We start from the raw sequence: 23,405 nt of genomic DNA on the forward strand, positions 1-23,405 counted from the left end.
CCAACATTGGGAACATTTTTCCTGCATCTAGCTTGTCCAGTCCTTTTATAATTTTATATGTTTCTATAAGATCCCCCCTCATCCTTCTAAACTCCAGTGAATACAAGCCTAGTCTTTTTAATCTTTCCTCATATGACAGTCCCGCCATCCCAGGGATCAATCGCGTGAACCTACGCTGCACTGCCTCAATCATAAGGTAGTTTACACCCCAGCAGTATGAACATTGACTTCTCCAATTTCAGGTAGTCCTTGCATTCTCCCTCCTTCCCTTCCCCTTCCCAGCTCTCCCACAGCCCACTGTCTCCGCCTCTTCCTTTCTTCTTCCCCCCACCCCACCCCCACCCCCACATCAGTCTGAAGAAGGGTTTCGACCCGAAACGTCACCTATTCCTTCGCTCCATAGATGCTGCCTCACCCGCTGAGTTTCTCCAGCATTTTTGTCTACCTTCGATTTTTCCAGCATCTGCAGTTCTTTCTTAAACATATTATAATGTAGAGTTCAGTCGAACATACTGATTAGGTGTCAGGGCATGTTGTTGGCAGGGGAACTCCCCTATCAGATGTACATGAGCCAGAATTGACTTGTTACACACCACTGGCGATGGCTTAGTTAAAAGATGGAAAGAAAGCAGTATGCCCCATCAAACTGTATCTAGGAATGTAATTTTGGAACTTTAAGACTTCTATGTAGGCTAGCCATTAACAAAATCTCAAAAACAAATTGCCATAAACCTCAGCCCACCACAAATTGGGCAATTTGTCTTCACATGCTTGCGTTCCTATTCCACGCTTAAAATCATGTTCTGCATTATGAGCAATGCCATATAAAAATCACTCACAGGATCAAATATTGCATATAGGCCTCAAACTATCAGTTTTGAATATAGTACCTTTTAAAAAAATTACAAATGTAGGAGAATTTATGATGGTAAGAATGTAAAAAAGTCACAGTTTTAAACAGTTATTTAAAAAAAAGAATTTTGGAGGCTTGAGACCAATCCTAAATCTTTAATATACATTTAATATACAGTGCTTAGTCGTAATATTTTCTTATATGTGACATAGTACATCCAAAATATAATATTCAGCTAGACAAATAAAATAAATCCTACATTACTATTCCTAAAAGTATCAGGGGATTGATTCTCTTCCATCCCAGCTAACATCCTAATAACTGTTTTATTGGCTATTAATTTTATTTGCACATTCTTGCTCTGGATGAATTGGCTTCAAGCAAACTAGCAGATACAATAAAAAAAAAGCAAGGAGGAACTAAACATCTAGTAAAACCAGTTACATGAAATGCTGTTTTCAAACTATAAATGCTTTCAGCATCACAGACTAATTATTCTGTAGCATATCTACCTGCTTCATTATATGATAGCATCCACATTCAACGTGTGTGATTGCAGCACAGAATTGAAAGCATTGTGGCTTTCTTGGAATTGGAGCAATTCCAGGACATCTGCGCCACAATCTTCACAGTGGAGCATTATTATAGATTGTTTCCTCTAACGAATGCCCAAAGAGTGTTACAATGAAGGCTTTCATTTGCTTTAAGGCATTCTCAATAGATAGGCTCACAAAAGTTATTGTCCAGACTAGGACAAAAATACTGGCTATCTTGCCAAAGCCAATCCTGAGCCGCCAGATTAGCAGGTGGTGTGTCCGAAAACCCAGGAAATGGAACAAGATTAAAACAACAGAGAATGTTGAGCAAAATACAAACTGTTGGACAACAGCTGGCCAAGCAACCTCTGAAGGAAAATGGATGGTCGACTTACAGGTCAAGGCCCTGTATTAGGACTGAGAGTTCGAAAGGAAACAGAAGTGAGAGGGACTAGTAGGAGATAGGTGGAAATTTATTTTTATAAAAATGAAGGATACGGAGACAAGTAGGGTAAGGGATAAGGAAGGGGAAGGGTACCAGATAAGGAAGTGTTGGTGGCCAGATGTAACCAGATGGTGGAGGGATAGGAAAGATGAACCAGAGCAGAGAAAATACAGGCAGCTAGGTATGCGAGTGATGGAACCAGGTGGGGACAGGATGAATGTAGATCATTCCACTTTCACTGTAGTCAGATGTCAGGAAAGCTTTGGAAGCAATAAAGTGGTCACCTGACCCCATCCCATGTCCTAAGAAATGTTTATTGAAAGATCCAGCTCCATATAGTTAAACTTCTACCATCCTTGCAGCCAAAAATAGAATAGAATTGTACTTGCTAGCTAATTACAATCTTTCAAATGACAATAGACCCAGTTGGAAAATCCAAGTACTGAAATATTTTGGGATTCACGTTACCATTTCCCTCCAGAGCATACTGGTTTACCACATGTTGTTTCTCAAACTACAATATTCCATTGTATACTTATTTTTGAAAGAAATCCGTCTAATTCAAGCCCCTCAAGATTCCGTTCACCCAAGAGAGCTTTTCCAAAGTTTGGTCGTTTGCCAATTCAAATATTATGTAAATTGTACTGAATATACACCCACCCCATTCTACATCTCAAATGCTACATTATCTGGTCTTACTGCTCTGAATATGGCAAAATCCTTCAATTGTATTCCTTCTTTAGGGACCTCATTCTGAAGAAGTGGAAGAATAATTGGTAACGCTTCAGAAAACATACACTGTTTTGAAAGGGATATTCTATTGGTTACACTGAGAAAAATAGCTTCAGGTTATGCTTAATAGTTGTGTTAGGAGTTGATAACCTATTTCTTTAAGATTTATGTGGAATGTCACAGCAGTGGAAGGCCAAGGCAGAGGAATGATGGGTCCTGGAACGTGACACCTTTGGTACACGTATCTAAATTAGGGTTTCTACATTCTGGCGCTAGGATGCCAAAGCATCCTTTTTAGTCAGACTCTTCCATTTTCCAGGCACTAATTGGATATTTGACTCTAAATTCCGACCACAGAAGCTAGTGTCCCTATCTATTTGTTTTGTGAATTCCTCTCAACAGGAGCATAGCGACCCACATTGCTTCTCATCGACAACACTCATGAGTATACTCTCGTGAGTAAGGCAAGGCAGCGCCTTTACCACCTCAGGCAATTGAGGAAATTCAGAGTGTCTCCGAGGATCCTCCAGTGCTTCTATGCAGCGGCGGTGGAAAGCATCTTGTCCGGGAACATTACCATATGGTTTGGGAATTGCTCTGCAAGGATAAGAAGGCTCTGCAGAGAGTAGTGCGTTCGGCCGAACGCACTATGGGAACTTCACTTGCCCCCCTGCAGGAACTATACATCAGGAGGTGCAACTCCAGAGCCAACAATATCATGAGAGACCCCTTCCACCCCTGCAACGGACTGTTCCAGCTGCTACAGTCAGGCAAACGCCTCCGTTGCCATGCGGTGAGAACGGAGAGGTTGAGAAGGAGTTTCTTCCCAGAGGCCATTCGGACTGTAAACGCCTATCTCACCAGACACTAACTCTACTGAACGTTTTTCCTTCCATTATTTATTATGTAAAAGAATATGTGTGTTATGATTGTGTTTATAGTTGGTTTGGTTGTTTGTCTTTTGCACAAAAGTCCGCGAGCATTGCCACTTTCATTTCACTGCACATCTCGTATGTGTATGTGACAAATAAACTTGACTTGACACGCAGAACCTGAGGGTTGTCTGCAGCCCAACGCCCCCCCCCCCCCCCCCCGCCCCGCCCCCCCCCCCCACCATAACCACCCCATCCCATATTCTACCTGCAACAAATGATCAGTTTTGTCATCTGTTCCTTTTTTTCCCAGAGATGCTGCCTGACCCGCTGAGTTCTCCAGCATTTTGTGTCGATCATTAGATTAGATTAGATTAGATATAATTTATTGCCACACAGCCAGGCTAGTGGAAATTTGGGTTGTCTGCAGCGATACAATAATAAAGAACACACAACCACAATAAAACTATAACACAAACATCCACCACAGCATTCATCACTGTGTTGTCTTTCGGCTTCATCTAGTCAATAATTTTCCTGCCAGTTGTGTACGGATGGAATGTATAACACCGTCCTTCAATCTCCACTTTTAAGTCCATTACCCATTCAACTATTTGTTTTGCATGCCTCATCCCATCTAGGCTTGTTTTATTTTTGTGATTTAACTCACTTCAGATCAATTCCCTTTTCCAAACAAAAATTTCCTGCATTTTAAGTGGCGTTCGATAGATACGTTACCATCTTGCATTAAAAAAAGACATCAGGATTATTTATACTTCTCAACTTGTATGACACCGATGTATTACATACCCTGGGCTGAATTTCAGTCAGACATTTCGAAACGCTTCCAGTAATAGGCACTAATTTCCCCGCCTGCAAAATAAATATTAATTAGTTAGTGGCAGTCTGTGATCATGTGTGGGTTGTGCCTCTTAGTTCAGAGCTTTCCTGTTATTTATGCCATCTGAATATTTTAAAAGACAGCAAGTAATTTTCGGGATCGTATGTTGCGCTTCACGATATTTGTCAATGATACAACACGGAGCAAAAACATGACAAAAAAGAATGAAGAAATCCACATACTGTACATAACACGGGATCCGTATCGGTGAACTTTCCCTTATATACAGGTCTTAAAGGTTGGAGAACTGCCTGCATAATGAGTTTGTTTTATAGTCGCAGCGGACAATTGGGAAATGATTGAGTTCAGTTTGCAGGCGTTGTGGCCGCAACTCGCTCCGGGATCAGCTCTGCTCTCTGGAATGTTGATCCCGACTGTCACCAGGCAACCGGCTGCACGTGAGCACGGGGCAGGTGGCGGCTGCGCATGAGCGCTGGGCGGACGGGGAAAGGAACTCAGGCTCCTGGCACTGTCTCACCTGCAATGTCTATGGGACTGGTGCTGCACTGAGAGATCACTTCACTTCTTCAGGTAACTTTGCCTTCTTACAATATTCAGTAACTGGGAAATATCGTAAATTATTCATTTTATGACTCTCCTTACTTTTTAATCAGCATGCAAGACAACGTTATCACATCCGTAAATACCCTATGGGGATGATAAAATACTTTATTTTTACTATAACTACTATTATCTTAATACAATGGGACAATGCAGACAAATGGTAGCAATGTTACAACATTTTGAGATTTTAAAAATCAAGTCTGTAATTTATCCCATCAGATAAAGCATTAAAATAAGTTTAATTTGACACATAATTCACTGTCATATCTTCAGTATTAAAAAAGTTATGGCCATTGGCATCTTGTTCTTTATTGCTTTTTCATTGACTTAACACTAAAGCTGTGATCAAGAACAGTCAAAAGCCCATAACTTTCTTAAAAATTAAGAGAACTGAAAGACATTTTCAGTTATTATAGATTGAAGCATTCTGAAACAAATATGAAACAATCTTACTTAGATGACTTGAAATTAAAGCATATAATTAGTTAACCTAATTGTAGCTAATTAAAAAATTCAATTACTAGATCTAAATATCTATCCATTTTTTAAGAATAGATTAACATGTTTAAATAGCCTAAGTGTCCAAATAACATTCACACAAGAATTCACAATATAACATAATTTTAAAATCTCATTGTCATGGGTTTATAGGCCAAATAGAAGGAATTTAATGTTTAATACCTGTAAATTAATGGCCATTTAAATCAGCTTGCGAGTGGGTTTTTCTGGAACGCGATCAATTGGAATGTTGCGGTTGCGGTTGCGGTGGATTTAATCCCGTATTGGCAGCAAAAACACTGCCGGTTCGTTCGGGGAAAAATATCACCGTTGCGCAACTTAAAATGTGAATTAAATGCATCTTAAGAAACACTTTTATACATAAAAAATAAACTGCTTTCTTTTACCTGTCCCCTACGTAAAATCCGGCCCCGTTGTCAGCGTTGACGGCTTCAGAAGCTGATTTTAAAATCACTCCAGCGATTAACTTGTCGGGCGAATTTTTTTTTAAAACACACAGAACGGCCGTCGGATCGATTCTTCAGCAAAAACTTGCACTCCAACAAAATATAATCCAGGACCAGGTCGGAGAAAACCGCGTTTTAACCCTGTCCCCCCGTCAAATGCGCCAAAATCGCGCACACGGCCAGTGGCAGAATTGCAGTGCCGCTGAAGGTAAGTATTGTAACATACCTACAAATGGGACTAACCCACAATGCCAATAAGCGAGATTGGTATTCCGAAAAACGCAAGGAATCATTGGATTTGTCAAAGGTCACTCGCTATAAAGAAAAAGCGAACGAAGCGCTGGCTGCATAAACTGTATGTAAATTCTTATCTTTATTCATGATTAATGTGTAAAAATATGTGTAAAGTATGTGTAAAAATATATTTAATCTGAGGAACGGGGGTGTCAGGTAGCGGGAGCAGTTGCGAGTGGGAGACGGGGGAGAGACTGCAGCAGCGGCGGCCCACAGCGAGCGCGGAGAAGAAGCACCGCCCTACCGGGCCAACCGATAGCCCTGGACCGACAGGACAGCGGAACTCTCCTGTGGGCAGCCGCCCAATAAAAGCCCCTCTCCCATTCCCCAGTCCCTGCCTCCTCTCACCTGCCATCTATCCCATTGACCGCCGCTCCTTTGCGGGAACTGCTGCTCAGCGATCCCCGTTGCTGCACCAACTGAGGCCGGAGCTCCGGGTCTGGGGAGAATCGCACCTGCCCTCCCCAACAGTGAGTGGGACCCGAATCCCTCGGCATCGTCACAGGTCACAGAGCCACCTTGGTGGGCCGGTGACTGTCGGCTGCGCCTCTCGCCTTTTCCAGTGATTGTCGGTTGGCCCCGTCGACCAGGCCTCCCATGTGACTGGGACCCAATGGGTCTCACTTAGTCTAGTCTCCTTTATTCTTTGCCCCTCTCACCTTAAAGTTAGTCTAGTGGATATTAAAACCTACTATTCTCTGCACTGCTTTCTTTACTGCTTCTTCCATCAGGTGTTTAAAAGGGAGGAATACTAACTGATCAACCAAGCAAGGGTAATAAGTACTAATCACAATGGTTTCTTACCCTTGCATAATTTGTTCCAACCTTCTAGACTTGAAAGGGCACTCCATCCCTGGATATGACAGGGTATATGGAAGGGTTACAACATGGGTATATTTACAGGTCTTTATCAAATGATTTTACTCTTTTTTGTTCTATCCAAATTAATAACTTGTCCTTAATATTTTTCTCAGTATTTTTGACATAGTTGTCCAACTTTGTGCTATAAATTTGAAGGGCAAGGTAAAAGCCACATTATGTTATAGGTCAAAAGTCACAAAAAGCACTTTTGCTGGTTTTATGAAGAGGGAAAATGGATACATTTATTAGGGATCATGGAAGATCATGGAAGATGTAACTGGCAGGAAAGATTAAAAGAGGTGGTCAATGGATGTTGTGTGTTTTGATGAACAGACAACATATATTGGTTGGCAAACTGTAAATAGTGAAGGATCAGAGATGAATCTCTGGAACTCTCTGCCACAGAGGGTAGTTGAGGCCAGTTCATTGGCTATATTTAAGAGGGAGTTAGATGTGGCCCTTGTGGCTAAGGGGATCAGAGGGTATGGAGAGAAGGCAGGTACGGGATACTGAGTTGGATGATCAGCCATGGTCATATTGAATGGCGGTGCAGGCTCGAAGGGCCGAATGGCCTACTCCTGCACCTAATTTCTATGTTTCTATGAATACTGGAACATCAATTATTTACATTCTACATCAATAACTCGGATGAAATGTGTTGTTTCAAGTGTCCTCATGATGCAACAAAAGGTGGGAAGGAAATACGCGAAAAGAATACAAAGTGTCTACAAAGGAATATAGACAGTTAAATGAATTGGCAGTAAGATGGGGGCGTATAAATTCATGAGAGGAATAGATCGGGTAGATGCACAGAATCTCTTGCTCACGGTAGGTGAATCTGAATTTGATTCATTGTAATTCAAATTTCACTGCACCTTAATTGGTACATGTGACAACAAACTGACTTTGAAACCTTGAATCGAGGACATAGGTTTAAGGCAAAGTGGAAAGGGTGGTGGGTGTATAGAACAAGCTGCCAGAGGAGGTCGTTGAGACTGGGACTATTCCAACGTTTAAGAAACAGTTAGACAGGTACATGGATAGGACAGGTTTGGAGGGATATGGACCTAAAGCGGGCAGGGGGGACTAGTGTACCTGGGACATGTTAGCCGGTGTGGGCAAGTTGGGCCCAAGGGCCTGTTTCCAAACTATCACTCTATGACTCTAAGATGGAATATAGTGACAAGAAATGTGAAATTGGGTCTTTGGTATGAAGAAGAGTAACGTGAAATGTAATTTAAAAGCAGTGGGTCTATTAAATATTGGGAAGGAGTTGGGAATGAACATCGCAAGAAACAAATAAAGTTAACATACAGATTCTCAAAATAATTAGTCTAACGAGTGCAATGTTGCCCTTTTATATCGAGGGCAACCATGCAAGACTAAGAAATTGCAGAGTTGTGGGTGCAGCCCAGTCCATCACGCATACCAACCTCCTTTCCATTGACTCGGTCTACACTTCATGTTGCCCCTGCAAGGCCGCCAGCATAATTGAGGACCAATCTCCCCCAGTCACTCCCTCTTCTCCCATCAGGCAAGAGGTACAGAAGTTTGAAAACCCATATATCCAGCTTCGGGGATGGTCTCTTCCCAACTAGATTGGTCCTAAGCTACCATCTATCTCATTTGAGCCTCACAGACTATCTTTAATCAGACGTTACTGAACTTTATCTTGCACTAAATGTTATTTCCTTTATCCTGTACACTGTGGACAGATTGCCACAAGCCACGCACCAGGAGTATTCTGGCATGTCAGGGCCAAGTCCATTGGCAAGCCCAGCTCTCCCGCTGCGGACCGAGGACCCGTTCATCGAGGATGAAGAACCCACCCAGCTCGCCCACCACAGACTCCGAACTTGGTCCCGAGCCACCGGCATCGATGGGATCTGTGCCACTGAGTAAGGAGTGACCCATGAGCAATCGTCGAGAGCGAGGTGGGCTGCAGAGAACTATGGGGGGACCCGGCAGGGAGCCGCGGCCGCCATGTACGGCAGCAGGCAGAAGATAGGACTGTTTTGTGAACTTTAACTTTGCGGTGCCAGAAACGTGGTGACTCTTGTGCACTGACTAGGTGAGTTCTGCTGTATGATTTTACTAGGTTGTATGGGGTGGGAGATTGCAACCTACATGTGGTCCGCCCTGTTTCGACGAATGCAATCAACCTGGCGTGCACAATCAATTAGAACAAGTCATCCTACAACTTTAGGCTCTGCATGCCATACGCAAGAAAAAGACTAGGTTGTATGCAAAACAAAGTGTTTCATTGTACCAAGGTACATGTGACAATAAAGTATAATTGAATTGATAGTTTTTTATCTGACTGGATTGTGTACAATAACATGGCATGCACGGCAATAATTATAAATAAATAATTATAAGAAAATCTAATTCCTTGTATGTTGCAAAACATACTTGGCTAATAAAGTATGATTATGATTAAATATTTCTATCAATTTTCCAGGTTACTAAATTGCAAGTGGAGCTCTCTTTCTCTCCTAAATCATAAATATAATTATATTCATCAACCACGCAACATTATACTTGACCTTTCCTCTGATATGCAAAGTCAATTTTATTAATTCAAATTGGCCTGCATTAAAAAAGGAAAATGCACCAAAAATTGCAAAAATGTTAAGTTTTAACATTTTCTTACAAAAGAAGATCTCTTCAATGAAAATCACTTTTAACAGTGCGTCTACAGTAAGAAAGACTATGGGCGAACTCAGTGGGTTGAGCAGGATCGGGAAGGAGCATTAGGGTGGAGCAATTGTCAACTTTTTAGATCCTGATGCAGGGACTTGACTCAAAAGGTCAACTCTTGAATTATTCCAGCACTTAATGTTTTGAACTGGGTTAATCCCAAAGTCAAAGTCAAATTTATTTGTCCCATGCACCCAAAGGTGCAGTGAAATGAATTTGCCAGCAGCGATGCACTTTAAAAAAAGAACACACAATACACAATAGAATTTAACACAAACATCCACCACAGCATTCTTCACTGTGGTGGAAGGCAATAAAGTTCAGCCAGTCCTCCTCCCTTGTTCATTCGTGTTCGGGGCCATGAACCCTCCGTAGTTGCCGCTACGGACGGCCCGATGTACAGGCCCCCTCGTCAGGGTTATCGAAACTCCGACGTTGGGACGTTCAAACACATTCCGCGGCTTGGAGTGCACGAATCCGCACTTTCCTACCGGAGACCGAGGCTTCAGGATGTTGCAGGCCGGCGGTCGGAGCTCTTCTCCAGCGATCCGTGGCAATCACGACTCTGTCCAGCCCTATACCTCCTCCCTCGACTATGTGATGGGACCCCAACAGACCTTTTGGGTGGAACAGAGGTTCACTTGCACCTCCTCCTACCTCACATACTATATCTGCTGTTCCAGGTGTGGAGACCAAGCGCAGCCTATCGCGGAACACATTTGTTCAGTCCGCCTTACCCCCACAGGATCTCCCGGTTGCCAAACACTTTAATTCCCCATCCCGTTCCCATACTGACCTTTCTGTCCTGGGCCTCCTTCACTGTCAGAGTGAGGCCAAATGCAAATTGGCTGAACGGCATCTCATATTTTGCTTGGGCTGCTTACAACCCAGCAGTTTGAATAATAATTTATATTGCATCCCCTCTCTTTCTCGGTCCAGCTCCAACCCCAGTCGTTGTACTGTCACTTGTTGTTCACTGCCGTCCTGCTGTGTTTCTCTGTTTGTATTACTCGTTAACACCTTCCTCAGAGACAACATTGGACCATTATGAGCTCCACCTTTCTTTGATCATCAATGCTGGCTTTGATCTGCCGTTGCATTTCTGTTATTAATTTGCTCTAGGTACCTTTACATATATCTTGGTTTCCTCTCCCCTTTCAGTCTGAAGGAGGGCATAGACTCGAAATGTCACCTTTCTCTGGAGATGCTGCCTGACCATCTGCGTTGCTTCAGCTTTTTGTATCTATCTTAGAATAATATCCAATTGTCCAGGAAATCTGATAACCAGGCACTGGAGTTTAGAGCGAGTTAGATTATCTGAGTTTTGTTCTGATCTCCCAAACCAGTTGCTCCTCTCTGTAGAAACAAGGAGCTGCATACGAAATGTTTGAAGGGTCTTGACCCGAAACATCACCCATTCCTTGCCTCCAGAGATGCTGCCTGCCCTGCTGAGTTACTCCAGCATTCTGTGTCTATTAAGGAACTGCAGATAGAAACATAGAAAATAGGTGCAGGAGTAGGCCATTCGAGCCATCACCACCATTCAATATGATCATGGCTGATCATCAAAAATCAGCACCCCGTTCCTGCTTTTTCCCCATATTCCTTGATTCCTTTAGCCCTAAGAGATAAATCTAACTCTCTCTTAAAAACAATTAGTGAATTGGCCTCCACTGCCTACTGTGGCAGAGATTTCCAGATTCACAACTGGGTGAAAAAGTTTTCCTCATCTCAATCCTAAATGGCCTCGCCTTATTCTTAAACTGTGATCCCACGTTCTGGACTCCCCCAACATCGGGAATATTTTTCCTGTATCTAGCCTGTCCAATCCTTTAAGAATTGTATATGTTTCTCTAAGTTCCCCTTCTTCCATCCCAACTTGGTTGTTGTTGGTTTTCACAAAGTGCCAGAGTAACCCGGCGGGTAACGCAGCATCTTTGAAGAACATGGGTAGTCCAGAGATACCTGACCGGCTGTGTTACTCCAGCACTTTGGGGCAAAGATTATAGAGCAGCGGTTTCGTTTGTTGCTCTCTTCTCTTGGGGCGACTCTGGCCTTCTGCAGAAGAGGGTGGGGATGGGCCGAGAGCGAGAGAGAGGCGCAGCCGGGGGCGTGTGTAGGGCCGGGCGGAAGCTGACGGACGCGGCGGTGATGCGGCGTGAATGAGTTCCGGTGCAGGAGGCGGCGGCGGCGGCAGCGACGGGCGGGCGGGCGTTGTGCGGCGCGGCGCTGCGCTCGGGCAGTCGCTGGACGCCCATTAATGTCAAAGCCCTCGGCTGGAGGGAGGGAGAGCGCAACCGGCCGGACGGACAGCGCAGCGCAGCGCCTACTTCAGCTGGTAAGCTCCCAGCAGGGAGGCTGTCGTTTAAGCTGTTACTGCAAGCCGGTGGGGTTTGTGTACATTGTGGGTGAAGAGGAGCCGCAGCCCTCTCCTGACTCGCATTAAACTCGCTGTATCTGCAAACCCAAGATGGCGTCTCCCGGCTGCGTAGCCTCGTCGGTGGAGAGGGGCGGGCTCGGGCTCGGGCTCGGCAAGTGGGGAGAGTGGAGGTCACTGTGGGTGGGTGGGTGGATGGATGACTGGGGGAGGACGCTCCGGTGCGCTGGTGAGTCGGGTGAATGCTGCCGGCGGGCCAGGGGTGAGTCAGGTTAGGGCCACGACCAGGGCCGACGCTGCCGCCTTGGGCCCGAGTGTTTTTGTTGCAAGTCAGGAATGACGTCAGCGGCGCAACTGGAGCCAGACTCCTTGGCTTTTTTAGTTACTAATTAATTAAAACAACTTCGGCTGCCAGGAGGGTTTTTATCCGTAAACGGGAAGAGGGGAGAGAAAGGTGTTTCTAATCCAGTTAGCCAGGCAGAGGTTTAGTCTCAAATGTTGTCGTTTCGATGCATATTGTTCATTAATTAAACGCAAGGGATTAAACAGAACTTAAACACAAGTAAGTTAACGTATGTCACAAAAAAAACCCGGTGTATCCGATCGGCTATTTTAAACCTAATTGTGAGTTATCTGCGAGATTTAAAAAAAATCTTATCAAAGCGAAAATGACGTCCGCATCCATCAAATGAATAAATTAAGTGCCTGAATGTACTGAAGTGAAATTGTCCGAATTAGTTCAATTTTATGCATTGTTGAAAATGTCAACGTCTTATAATTTGGCATGGAGATGTTTACATGTGATATTAATTGAAAACTTCGGATTAATGTGTTCTGCCATTATACAATAAGGAACGCTAGACATCTGAAAATGCAGAAACGGGTATTATGTTATAGTCGTCAAACTAAGACCACCTCATTATGATTACTTAATTTATTCCAAATAATTGGGTTGCTTGGAACTACTTGGAAGTTCAAAATAGTCACGTCCCCATCTAGTTTCTTTTTGTGATCCTGTGTATCCCCATAACTTCCTCAATGTACTGATTTTTTTTTGATATAGGGATTTACTCTTCAACACTTCACTGTGGAATTAGTAGAAGAATGAAAATTGTTACACTACTACATTGGTTTTCCATTTCCAAACTGATATTTTAGTTGTTTTTCTTGTGGAAACTAATGTACAGATTTAAAAATGTATGGTGACAATTGTTTTACATTTGAGGAAATGGGAGCCCTCAGGTGACCTTTGGAATAGGCTCTTTACTGAGCATCTGGGATTTGATTTTGAATGGTCATATGTAATTTAAGGAATAACATATGGTCTCAAAGTTGTTGAATAGAGTATACGATTTAAAACTTACAGAATTTACAGGCTGGTCCTGGCCCACATTAAGTCCTCACTCCCATCCACCCTGGATCAGCATCAGTTTGCATATAGAGCAAATAGGTCAACGAAGGATGCCATCAACATAGCTCTACATTCTGCACTGACACATCTGGAACGTCCTGGCTCATATGTGAGGATGTTATTTGTAGATTTTAGTTCTGCATTTAATACCATCATCCCCAGCAGAATGATGGACAAACTGTCTGATCTGGGTGTTAATGCAAACACATGCGGATGGATTAAGGACTTTTTAACAGACCGCCCACAGACTGTCAGGATGGGGTCCAATTACTCCCCAGTCCTGACGCTCAGCACAGGAGCGCCACAAGGTTGTGTGCTGAGTCCCATCTTGTATACAATATACACTTATGCCTGTATACCAGCACACAGTACAAACAGGATCATCAAGTTTGCGGACGATATGACTGTGGTGGGACTGATAAACAACAACGACGAGTCTGCCTACAGGGATGAAGTCCAAAAACTGACTGTCTGGTGTACCAAAAACAACCTGGTACTCAACCCATCAAAGACAAAAGAACTGGTCGTTGACTTCAGGAGGAAGAGGAGAGAGGAACCTGCTCCCTTATACATCAAAAGAGACATGGTGGAGAGAGTCACTGGCTTTAAGTTCCTGGGAATAAACATCTCCCAGGACCTCAAATGGCAATTGAACACCGTCACTCTCGTGAAGAAGTCACAGCAGCGGCTGTATTTCCTGAGGTCTCTGCAGAGAGCAAACGTCTCACAGCCGCTGCTGCTGTCCTTCTACCGATGCGCCGTGGAAAGTATCCTCTCCTATGGAATCCTGGTGTGGTTTGCTAGCTGTACTGTGGCTGAGAGGAGGGCGCTGCAGGGAGTTATAAAAACTGCACAGAGCATTACAAACGCTCAACTGCCCTCCTTGGATGATATATATAGGGCCTGATGCTTGCGCCGGGCCACAAATATCAAGCAGGACACATCCCACCCTGCCAACCACCTTTTCACTCTGCTACCCTCTGGGAGGCGATTCAGGACTCTGAAAACTAAAAATAGTTTCTACCCATGTGCGATAAAAGAGCTTAATTCCAACAGGGAAGCAAAATGTAATTCCAAGAAATGCCGCCAAATTCTTTTAAATTCTTTTTAAATACTTATTCATTATTTTACTAATAAGTGTACATATGTGTCAATGGTTGTCGTGTTTGTGTTTTTTTAACCGGAGGAGATGTAATGGAATTTCGTTGCACAGTATTGTGCAATGACAATAAACGTATTCATTCATTCATTCAATCAAATGTTGTACTGACTTTGTTAAAGTAGATATCATTGGTGGTTAACTTTGGCAGGTCCAATCTCCCCCTTCAGCCGGTCAACGTTGCAGGGGCTGACATTGAGGTGGTGCAGACATATAAATACCTTGGAGTGCACCTTGATAACAAACTGGACTGGTCTGTCAACTCTGACTTCCTCTACAAAAAAGGCCAGAGCAGACTCTTTTTCCTCAGAAGGCTCAAATCCTTCAATGTGTGTAATGATATGCTGCACATGTTTTACAACACGGTGGTTGCAAGTGTTATTTTCTATGCTGTTGTCTGCTGGGGCAACAGCATTAGTGCAAAAAACAACAAGAAGCTGGTCAAACTGGTTAAACGAGCTAGCTCAGTGCTGGAGGGGAGAGTAGACTCTGGGATGGATGTGCTTGAGAGGCGTATGAGGCACAAGGTGCAGGTCATCCTGAAAAACCTCGGGCATCCCCTCCATGTAATTCTGGAGAGTCAAAAGAGCACTCGGAACAACAACCGGCTCCTCTCCCTGCCCTGTAGAACGGAGCGGTTCAGGAGATCCTTCACCCCTGCAGCCATTAGATTTTATAATTCGGACCGCTAGGCTGTAGGGGGATGCATTTTGCAATTTTTAATTTTTAACTGTTAATTATTGGTCTTTTTAAGTATTTATTGCTCTCAGGTAGTGTCCACATTGTAGTCTATGTATTTTCTGTCTGCGTTCGTTTTGAATCTGTGGGTTTGTTGGTTGGGGGCTTCTGGACATCTGAATTTTCCTGAAGGGATCAATAAAGTATTTATTATTATTATTATTATTATTATTATTATTATTATTTGTTAAAACATCTTTTAACATGAAGCCGGTTAGTCATAGTCGTATGGCATAAAAACGGGTCCTTCAGCCTACCATGTCCATGCCAACCATTTTTGCATCTGCATAGTCTATGGTTGGTAATTTGTCCCGTAAAGGAAATTGATGTCTGTTCAAAATTAATTAGACGTTCAAACTTTAGTTTTGTAAAGTTTAACTAGAATAATTGATGATTCTGAGGCAGATTGGGCATTTCTCAAAGTCTAGTCAATGCGCTAATTAGTTTAGAAATACTGCATGGGAAGAGTCCCTTCAGCCTACTAAGTCCACTCCTCTGTACACACTGGTTCTGTTATTCCATTTTCTCGCTCCATGCATTCTAGGAGCAATTTACAGAAGCCAATTAATCTACAAACCCGCACGTCTGTGGGATGTGAGAGGAAATGGGAGGAGGTTCAGACGGTCACAGGGCGACATTTCTAGGAGTAAATATCACCAGTAACTTGTCGTGGATTACCCATATCGAAGCAAAGGCCAAGAAAGCAATACAACACCTCTACTTCCTTAGCAGGGTAAGGAAGTTCGGCATGTCCCCAACTTCTACAGATGTTCCGTAGAATGCATTTTATCAGGATGCATTACAGCATGATTTGAGAACAACTCTATCCAAGATCGCAAGTGAATTGTGGGTGCAGCCCAAAGTAACAGGCAAACAAACTCCGTTCCATTGATTACATTTACACTTCACGCTTCACAAGGTCACTCGCATAATCAAGGACGTCCCTCCCAAATCAGGCAAGAAGTGCATAAGTGTGAAAATGCATGCAAAACTGATAGTTTCTTCATAGCTGTTAGCAGACAATTATGCCATCCTAACTAGAGAGCGGTCTTGAGCTACCATCTACCTCATTGGAGGCCCTCATTGACTTTCATTGGACTTCACTGGACTTTATTGTTGCACTAAATATTATTCCCTTTATCATGCGTCTGTAATCATGCATTGTCCTTCTGCTTTTCGCTGTACCTTGGTATGCATGACAATAAACTAAACAGCCCAGACCATCACACAAACAACCTCCCTTCCATTTATTACATTTACACTTCACACTGCCTCGGCAAGGCCACCAGCATAATCAAGGGCAGGTCTCACCCCACTCACTCCCCCCTCACATCAGGCAAGAGGTGCAGAAGTGCGAAAACGCATGTGAAACTGATATTGAAACATAGAAAATAGGTGCAGGAGTAGGCCATTCGGCCCTTCAAGCCTGCACCGCCATTCAATATGATCATGGCTGATCATCCAACTCAGTATCCTGTGCCTGCCTTCTCTCCATACCCCCTGATCCCTTTAGCCACAAGGGCCACATCTAACTATATGAGGGAATTGAAGGCAATATCTCCAAGTTTGCGGATGACACTAAGCTGGGGGGCAGGGTTAGCTGTGAGGAGGATGCTAGGAGACTGCAAGGGTACTTGGATAGGCTGGGTGAGTGGGCAAATGTTTGGCTGATGCAGTATAATGTGGATAAATGTGAGGTTATCCATTTTGGTGGCAAAAACAGGAAAGCAGACTATTATCTAAATGGTGGCCGATTAGGAAAAGGGGAGATGCAGCGAGACCTGGGTGTCATGGTACACCAGTCATTGAAAGTAGGCATGCAGGTGCAGCAGGCAGTGAAGAAAGCGAATGGTATGTTAACTTTCATAGCAAAAGGATTTGAGTATAGGAGCAGGGAGGTTCTACTGCAGTTGTACAGGGTCTTGGTGAGACCACACCTGGAGTATTGCGTACAGTTTTGGTCTCCAAATCTGAGGAAGGACATTATTGCCATAGAGGGAGTGCAGAGAAGGTTCACCAGACTGATTCCTGGGATGTCAGGACTGTCTTATGAAGAAAGACTGGATAGACTTGGTTTATACTCTCTAGAATTTAGGAGATTGAGAGGGGATCTTATAGAAACTTAAGGGGTTGGACAGGCTAGATGCAGGAAGATTGCTCCCGATGTTGGGGAAGTCCAGGACAAGGGGTCACAGCTTAAGGATAAGGGGGAAATCCTTTAAAACCGAGATGAGAAGAATTTTTTTCACACAGAGAGTGGTGAATCTCTGGAACTCTCTGCCACAGAGGGTAGTCGAGGCCAGTTCATTGGCTATATTTAAGAGGGAGTTAGATGTGGCCCTTGTGGCTAAGGGGATCAGAGGGTATGGAGAGAAGGCAGGTACGGGATACTGAGTTGGATGATCAGCCATGATCATATTGAATGGCGGTGCAGGCTCGAAGGGCCGAATGGCCTACTCCTGCACCTAATTTCTATGTTTCTATGTTTCTAACTCCCTCTTAAATATAGCCAATGAACTGGCCTCAACTACCTACTGTGGCAGAGAATTCCAGAGATTCACCACTCTCTGTGTGAAAAATGTTTTCCTCATCTCGGTCCTAAATGATTTCCCCCTTATCCTTAAACTTTGTTCTGGACTTCCCCAACATCGTGAACAATCTTCCTGCATCTAGCCTGTCCAACCCCTGTTATCTGTTCATGACTGTTTTCAGGCAACTGAGCCATCCTATCAACAACTAGAGAGTGCTACAATCTACTATCTACCTCATTGGAGGCCCTCATACTATATTTCATTGAACTTATTATTGTTCCCTTTATCATGTGTCTGTACAGTGTGGCCCTCACACAATCTTTAATCAGACTTTACGGGACTTGCATGGCTCGATTATAATCATATAGAGTCTTTCGGCTGGTTTTCACTGTATCTCTGTTCACATGACAATAAACTAAACGTGCAATCTCCACACAAATAGCGCCCAAGATCAGGATCAAACCCGGTTTCTCTGGCACCGTGATACAGCAGCTCTACTAGTGGTGCCACTGTGCTGCCCAAATGTTGGAAGTAAAGCAGTCATGTTGCAAGAATGAAAAAATGTTTTGACGACAATTAACTTTTTTTTGTGGTATTCTACCCAGTTTGCGGATGGCACAAAGCTGGGTGGAAGTGTGAGCTGCGAGGAGGATGCTGTGAGGCTGCAGGGTGACTTGGATAGGTTGGTTGAGTGGGCAGATGCAGTATAATGTGGATAAATGTGAGGTTATCCACTTTGGTGGCAAGAACAAGAAAGATTATTATCTGAATGGTAAACGCAAAATGCTGGAGTAACTCAGCGGATGAGGCAGCATCTCTGGAGAAAAGGAATGGGCGATGTTTAGGGTCGAGAAAAGGGGAGGTGCAATGAAACCTGGGTGTCCATGTACATCAGTCACTGAAAGTAAGCATGCAGGTACAGGAGGCAGTGAAGAAAGGGTCGACTGTGGCTTGTATTCACTCGAATTTAGGATGAGAGGGAATCTTGTGGAAACATATAAAATTCTTAAGGGATTGCACAGGCTAGATGCAGGGGAAATGTTCCAGATGTTGCGGTAGTCAAGAATCAGGGGTCACAGTTTAAGAATAAGGGGTAGGCCATTTAGGATTGAGATGAGGAAAAACATTTTCACCTGGAGAGTTGTGGATCTGTGGAATTCTCTGCCACAGAGGGCAGTGGAGGCCATTCACTGGATGTTTTCAAGAGAGAGTTAGGGCTAACGGAATCAATGGATATGTGGAAAAAGCAGGAACGGGGTACTGATTTTGGATGATCAGCCATGATCATATTGAATGACGGGGCTGAATAGCCTACCTCTGCACCTATCTATGTTTCTATGTTGCTCTTTAAGACACAAGGATGGCACATTCAGGGCTCGAAATTAGCGGTTGCCCGGGTGCCACAGACCACTCAAAGCGCCGGGCAACCTAAACACCGAGTCATTTTGCCCGGCTTGGCAACCAGATACTGGTTTGTACCGAAGATAGACACAAAAAACTGGAGTAACTCCGCGGGTCAGGCAGCATCGCTGGAGAAAAGGAACGCGGTGTTTTGTGTCGGCAGTGATGGCTGTATTGCGTGGGAAAGATACTAGGTGCGTGGTGACGAAGGGTCGGAGCGAATGACGGGCCCCGAACAGCGGCAGCAGCGGCCGCGATAGCGGTTCCATCACCACCTCCCGCACCCCGCCCGCCTTGATAAGGGCCGCTGCTTGCAAATCCGCTAACGGCACTTAAAAAAGAAAAAAAAATCCTCCCGCACGCCGGGGCGGGAGGAGGGAGGGAGGAGTAGGCCTCGGCGTGCGGGAGGGTTTGGTTTGAAAGCGGTTATCGCCGTTAGCGGGTTTGCAAGCAGCGGCCGCTATCAGGGAGGAGGAGGAGATGGAGCCGCTGTCGAGGCCACTGCTGCTGCTGTGCGGAACCCGTCATTCGACTCCGTCACGTCTGAAGCAGCTGCACCAAAGATACTATAGCTATAGGATCTTTGAGCTGCACCGCTCGGCCCTGCACCTTGCTGTTGGCTATGGTGAGGAGTTCCCAACGGCCAAGGCAGCGGGGCGATGTTGTCTGAGGAGCGCTGACCTTCCTTCCTCGCCCTCTCTCACTCTCTCTCTCTCTCTCACTCACTCACTCTCTCTCACTCTCTCTCTCGTACGCCCCCCCCCCCCCCCCCTTATCCTGGGACCCCTCCTCTACATCCCGCACTGATCCCCATTCCCGCCTCTATTCAGTCCTCACTGACATCCCCTGTGCTCCCTGCGCTGATCATCACCCTATCCACCTCGCATTAATTCTCCTGACACACACACACACACTCCTCCCTGACCCTATTGTCCTGGAAATGTCTTCAGAGCGAACATTGACTATGTTTGATAACGGAATGCAATCAAATGTGTTTTAATTCCCAATGTTATTATTTGTTTTAATCCATAAAGATGGATTAATTAAATTGTGAACACGTGAAACATTGACAAATCCCATGATTCCTTGCATTTTACGGAATACCAAACTCGCTTATTAACAGTGTGCGATTAGTCCATTTACCCACAACTCTGTGGAATGCGAGAAGAAACCGGAGCACCCAGACATCACCCAGTCACAGGGAGAAAATGTAAACTAAACTCCAAACAGATAGCACCAGAGGATAGCATTAAACCCAGGTCTGTGGGGCCATGGGACAGCAGGTCCAACTAGCTGCACCAATGTCAGGGCTCTCGCTTAACTTTTTTTCCCTGTTGCCAGTCGGGCAACCTTGGCAGCTTTTTAGGTTGCCAAATGACAATTTAGGTGGTCATTTAAGATGTTTTGCATGACGCGTGCGATAATGTGGTCGGATGAAGTGCGTAGTTACCAGTCGGAATTATACTCAATGAAGCATTCACATATTATTTTTGCTTCAAATAAAGTAACAAACTAAACATTCACCAATCAAGACATATATCCCACAATGACATGCAGCAAAATTGTAAGACAGTATCTCAACTCTTTACACATAAATTATGAATAAAGACTTCTACAGTCGGACATATACATCACAAATTTGGTCAGGAGATATTTCAGTTGAAATTTTAACGTTAATTCTGAAGTGGGAATGATGGAAACAGCGTTTATCAATAAAAACATTTTTAATCTGGTGCGTACAAACTGGGCATCTTCATTGTTGTTCACAACACATACATCTAATCTGAATGTCCGATAATGTGGTGTTTTGACACCTTTAAACATATTACCAAAAGAACATTTGCTGCAGTTATGTCCTTTGACCATCTCTTGACAGTTAGTGTAATGTTTAACCTCTCAGATGTGTATAGTCGGTTTTAACAGCTATTATCATAAAATGTCTTTAGAAATTTCCTTGCAACCTGCATATTGTGTTGTGGATAAATTATGTGGGAGGCGAATGTGTTTCTGTACCAATAGCAATAACGACCTATGCTATGGCCATATCATGATAATTTTCGGTCCTTCACAGAAAACATGCTTGCATCAATCAGTCTAAAGAAGGGTCTCGACCCGAAACGTCACCCATTCCTTCTCTCCAGAGATGCTGCCTGCCCCGCTGAGTTACTCCAGCATTTTGTCATGTTTTTATGTCTTCCCATATTTCTTCTTTTGAAAATGAACTGTGCACTCTTATATTGCATGTTCTGCTCATTTTTCAGGCTTTGATATTTTATTACATGACCTTTTAGTGCAGTTACAGTGTTCCACAATTTTAAATGGTCTTGATCCATTTTTCTTCATTCATTGGCTTTGAGGCCCAGAGTAGCTTCCAGTCTTAATGTGCCATTCAACTCATTCAGAGTGGAATTGTCCTGCGCCTGTTCTCCAGTATTCATCTGCAAACTAAATTTGTGACGTGCATTAATTCTTCTAACAACCATTGTTTCTTCAGTGCTAGCCATTCAAACATTTCCCCTGCTCATCAATCAGCCCCTCAATTTTCCTGAGGAGGGTCTGAACCCGAAATATCGCCTAACCATTTCCTTCACAGATGCTGACTTGCCTGAATCCTCAATTTGCCATTATCTTGTACCTGTACTCTTCTCTCTATTTTCTGTACCTTGCACAAATAAATACCTGCTTTCCCAACTTAATTATACAGTCTCACCTTATGGTCATCTTGGAACATTGTTTTCAGCACACTGTTCCCTCAGTCCTACCTTTTTGCTGCTTAGTTTTTTTTTTTGCTCCTATTTCCTAAATCCTCAAAGTTTCAACTTACGAGGATGTTGCCAGGACTAGATGGTCTGAGCAATAGGGCGAGGTTGAGTAGGCTAGGACTCTATCCCTTAGAGTGCAGGAGGATGAGGGATGATCTTATAGATGTGTATAAAATCACGAGAAATGGATCAGGTCACTGCAGAGTGTCTCTTGCCCAGAGTAGGTGAATCGAGGACCAGAAGACAGGTTTGAGGTGAAGGGGAATAGATTTAATAGGAATCTGAGAGATAACATTTTCACACAGAGGGTGGTGGGTGTAGGGAGTTGAGGCAGGGACTATCCCAACATTTAAACAGTTAGATAGGTACAACATGTATAGGACAGGTTTGGAGGGATATGGACCAAATGGGTGGCTCCGCGAGCCGGTAGCCTCGCCAGCAGCGTGTTCATCCTTTCCAATTTTTTTGGTTTTTTTAAATGTCTAATGTATGTCTAAATGTATGTTTTAGTGTGGGTGTGGTGGGGGGGGAATAGGGGGAAACCGTTTTCAGTCACTTACCTCGACGGAGATGCGACTTTTCTCTTTGTAGCACCTTCGCCCCCCCTTGCAGCCTAACAACCGGATTGGTGTGCCTTTCTCGGAGACTGGCCCAGAGCTTCAGCAGCAGGCGCAGCACGGACTTTAACATCGCGGAGCGGGGCGATCCCTTGCCGGGGATCGCCAGAAGAAGTGCTCTGACCACTGGCCTGCGGACTATAAAGTCAGGGCGGCCCAGCCCGAGGGAGGTACGGCGCCCATGTCGGGGCGGCCCAGCCCGAGGGAGGTACGGCGCCCATGTCGGGGCGGCCCAGCCCGAGGCTGAAGACGGCACGATACTCACGTGAGGGTGGCTGGGACGGTGTTCTGGCGGTGGTGGCCTGAGTCCGGGGTTCGGCCGCGGGCCAGCGGCTGTGTCAGCAGGACTGGTGGGCGGCAGCTTCGACCACCCCGGGGCGCGGTGATTGAGCCGCGGGACAGTTTTTAACATCGCCCGGTGGGGTATCGCCTCAGCGCGGAGGGAAGAGACTGCAGACCTAAGACTTTTGCCTCCATCACAGTGAGGAGATGCTGGGTGGACTCGCTGTGGTGGATGTTAATATGTGTTTATTGTTGTTTCTTATTGTATTGTATTGTATGTATGACTGCTGCAATTTCGTTCAGACTTCGGTCTGAATGACAATAAAGGCTATCTAATCTAATCTAATCTAATAACATCGTAAAGCCGCGGACTGAGGAGATTCTAGCCGCGGGCGTGGCATGGA

At 44.4% G+C, this 23,405-nt stretch overlaps 2 protein-coding genes across 5 annotated transcripts in view; one reads left to right on the top strand and one right to left on the bottom strand.

Annotated features, from left to right (window-relative positions):
* The window catches only part of efhb (EF-hand domain family member B), a 36,692-nt gene extending 31,819 nt beyond the window's left edge, over window positions 1-4,873 (bottom strand). Inside the window, exons 1-2 of one of the 2 annotated variants that reach the window (XM_033051002.1) lie at window positions 4,522-4,873; window positions 4,249-4,311 (exon numbers count right to left, since the gene is read on the bottom strand). In XM_033051002.1, coding sequence (XP_032906893.1) covers window positions 4,249-4,311; window positions 4,522-4,596 — 138 coding nt within the window. In that variant the 5' untranslated portion in view covers window positions 4,597-4,873. The remainder of the gene's footprint in view (window positions 1-4,248; window positions 4,312-4,521) is intronic. The other variant, XM_033050992.1, reaches the window with a different exon arrangement.
* Window positions 4,874-11,905: 7,032 nt separating this feature from the next.
* Window positions 11,906-23,405, top strand: part of rab5a (RAB5A, member RAS oncogene family) — a 43,607-nt gene continuing 32,107 nt past the window's right edge. The window contains exon 1 of one of the 3 annotated variants that reach the window (XM_033051015.1): window positions 11,906-12,061. The gene's annotated coding sequence lies outside the window, so the exon portion shown is untranslated. Of the gene's footprint in view, window positions 12,062-12,236; window positions 12,255-16,014; window positions 16,142-23,405 lie in introns of those variants that run through there. The other 2 variants (XM_033051023.1, XM_033012133.1) reach the window with 2 other exon arrangements.

The sequence above is a fragment of the Amblyraja radiata genome, chromosome 2 (genome assembly GCF_010909765.2).
Source record: "Amblyraja radiata isolate CabotCenter1 chromosome 2, sAmbRad1.1.pri, whole genome shotgun sequence".
Classification (NCBI taxonomy): Eukaryota; Metazoa; Chordata; class Chondrichthyes; order Rajiformes; family Rajidae; genus Amblyraja; species Amblyraja radiata.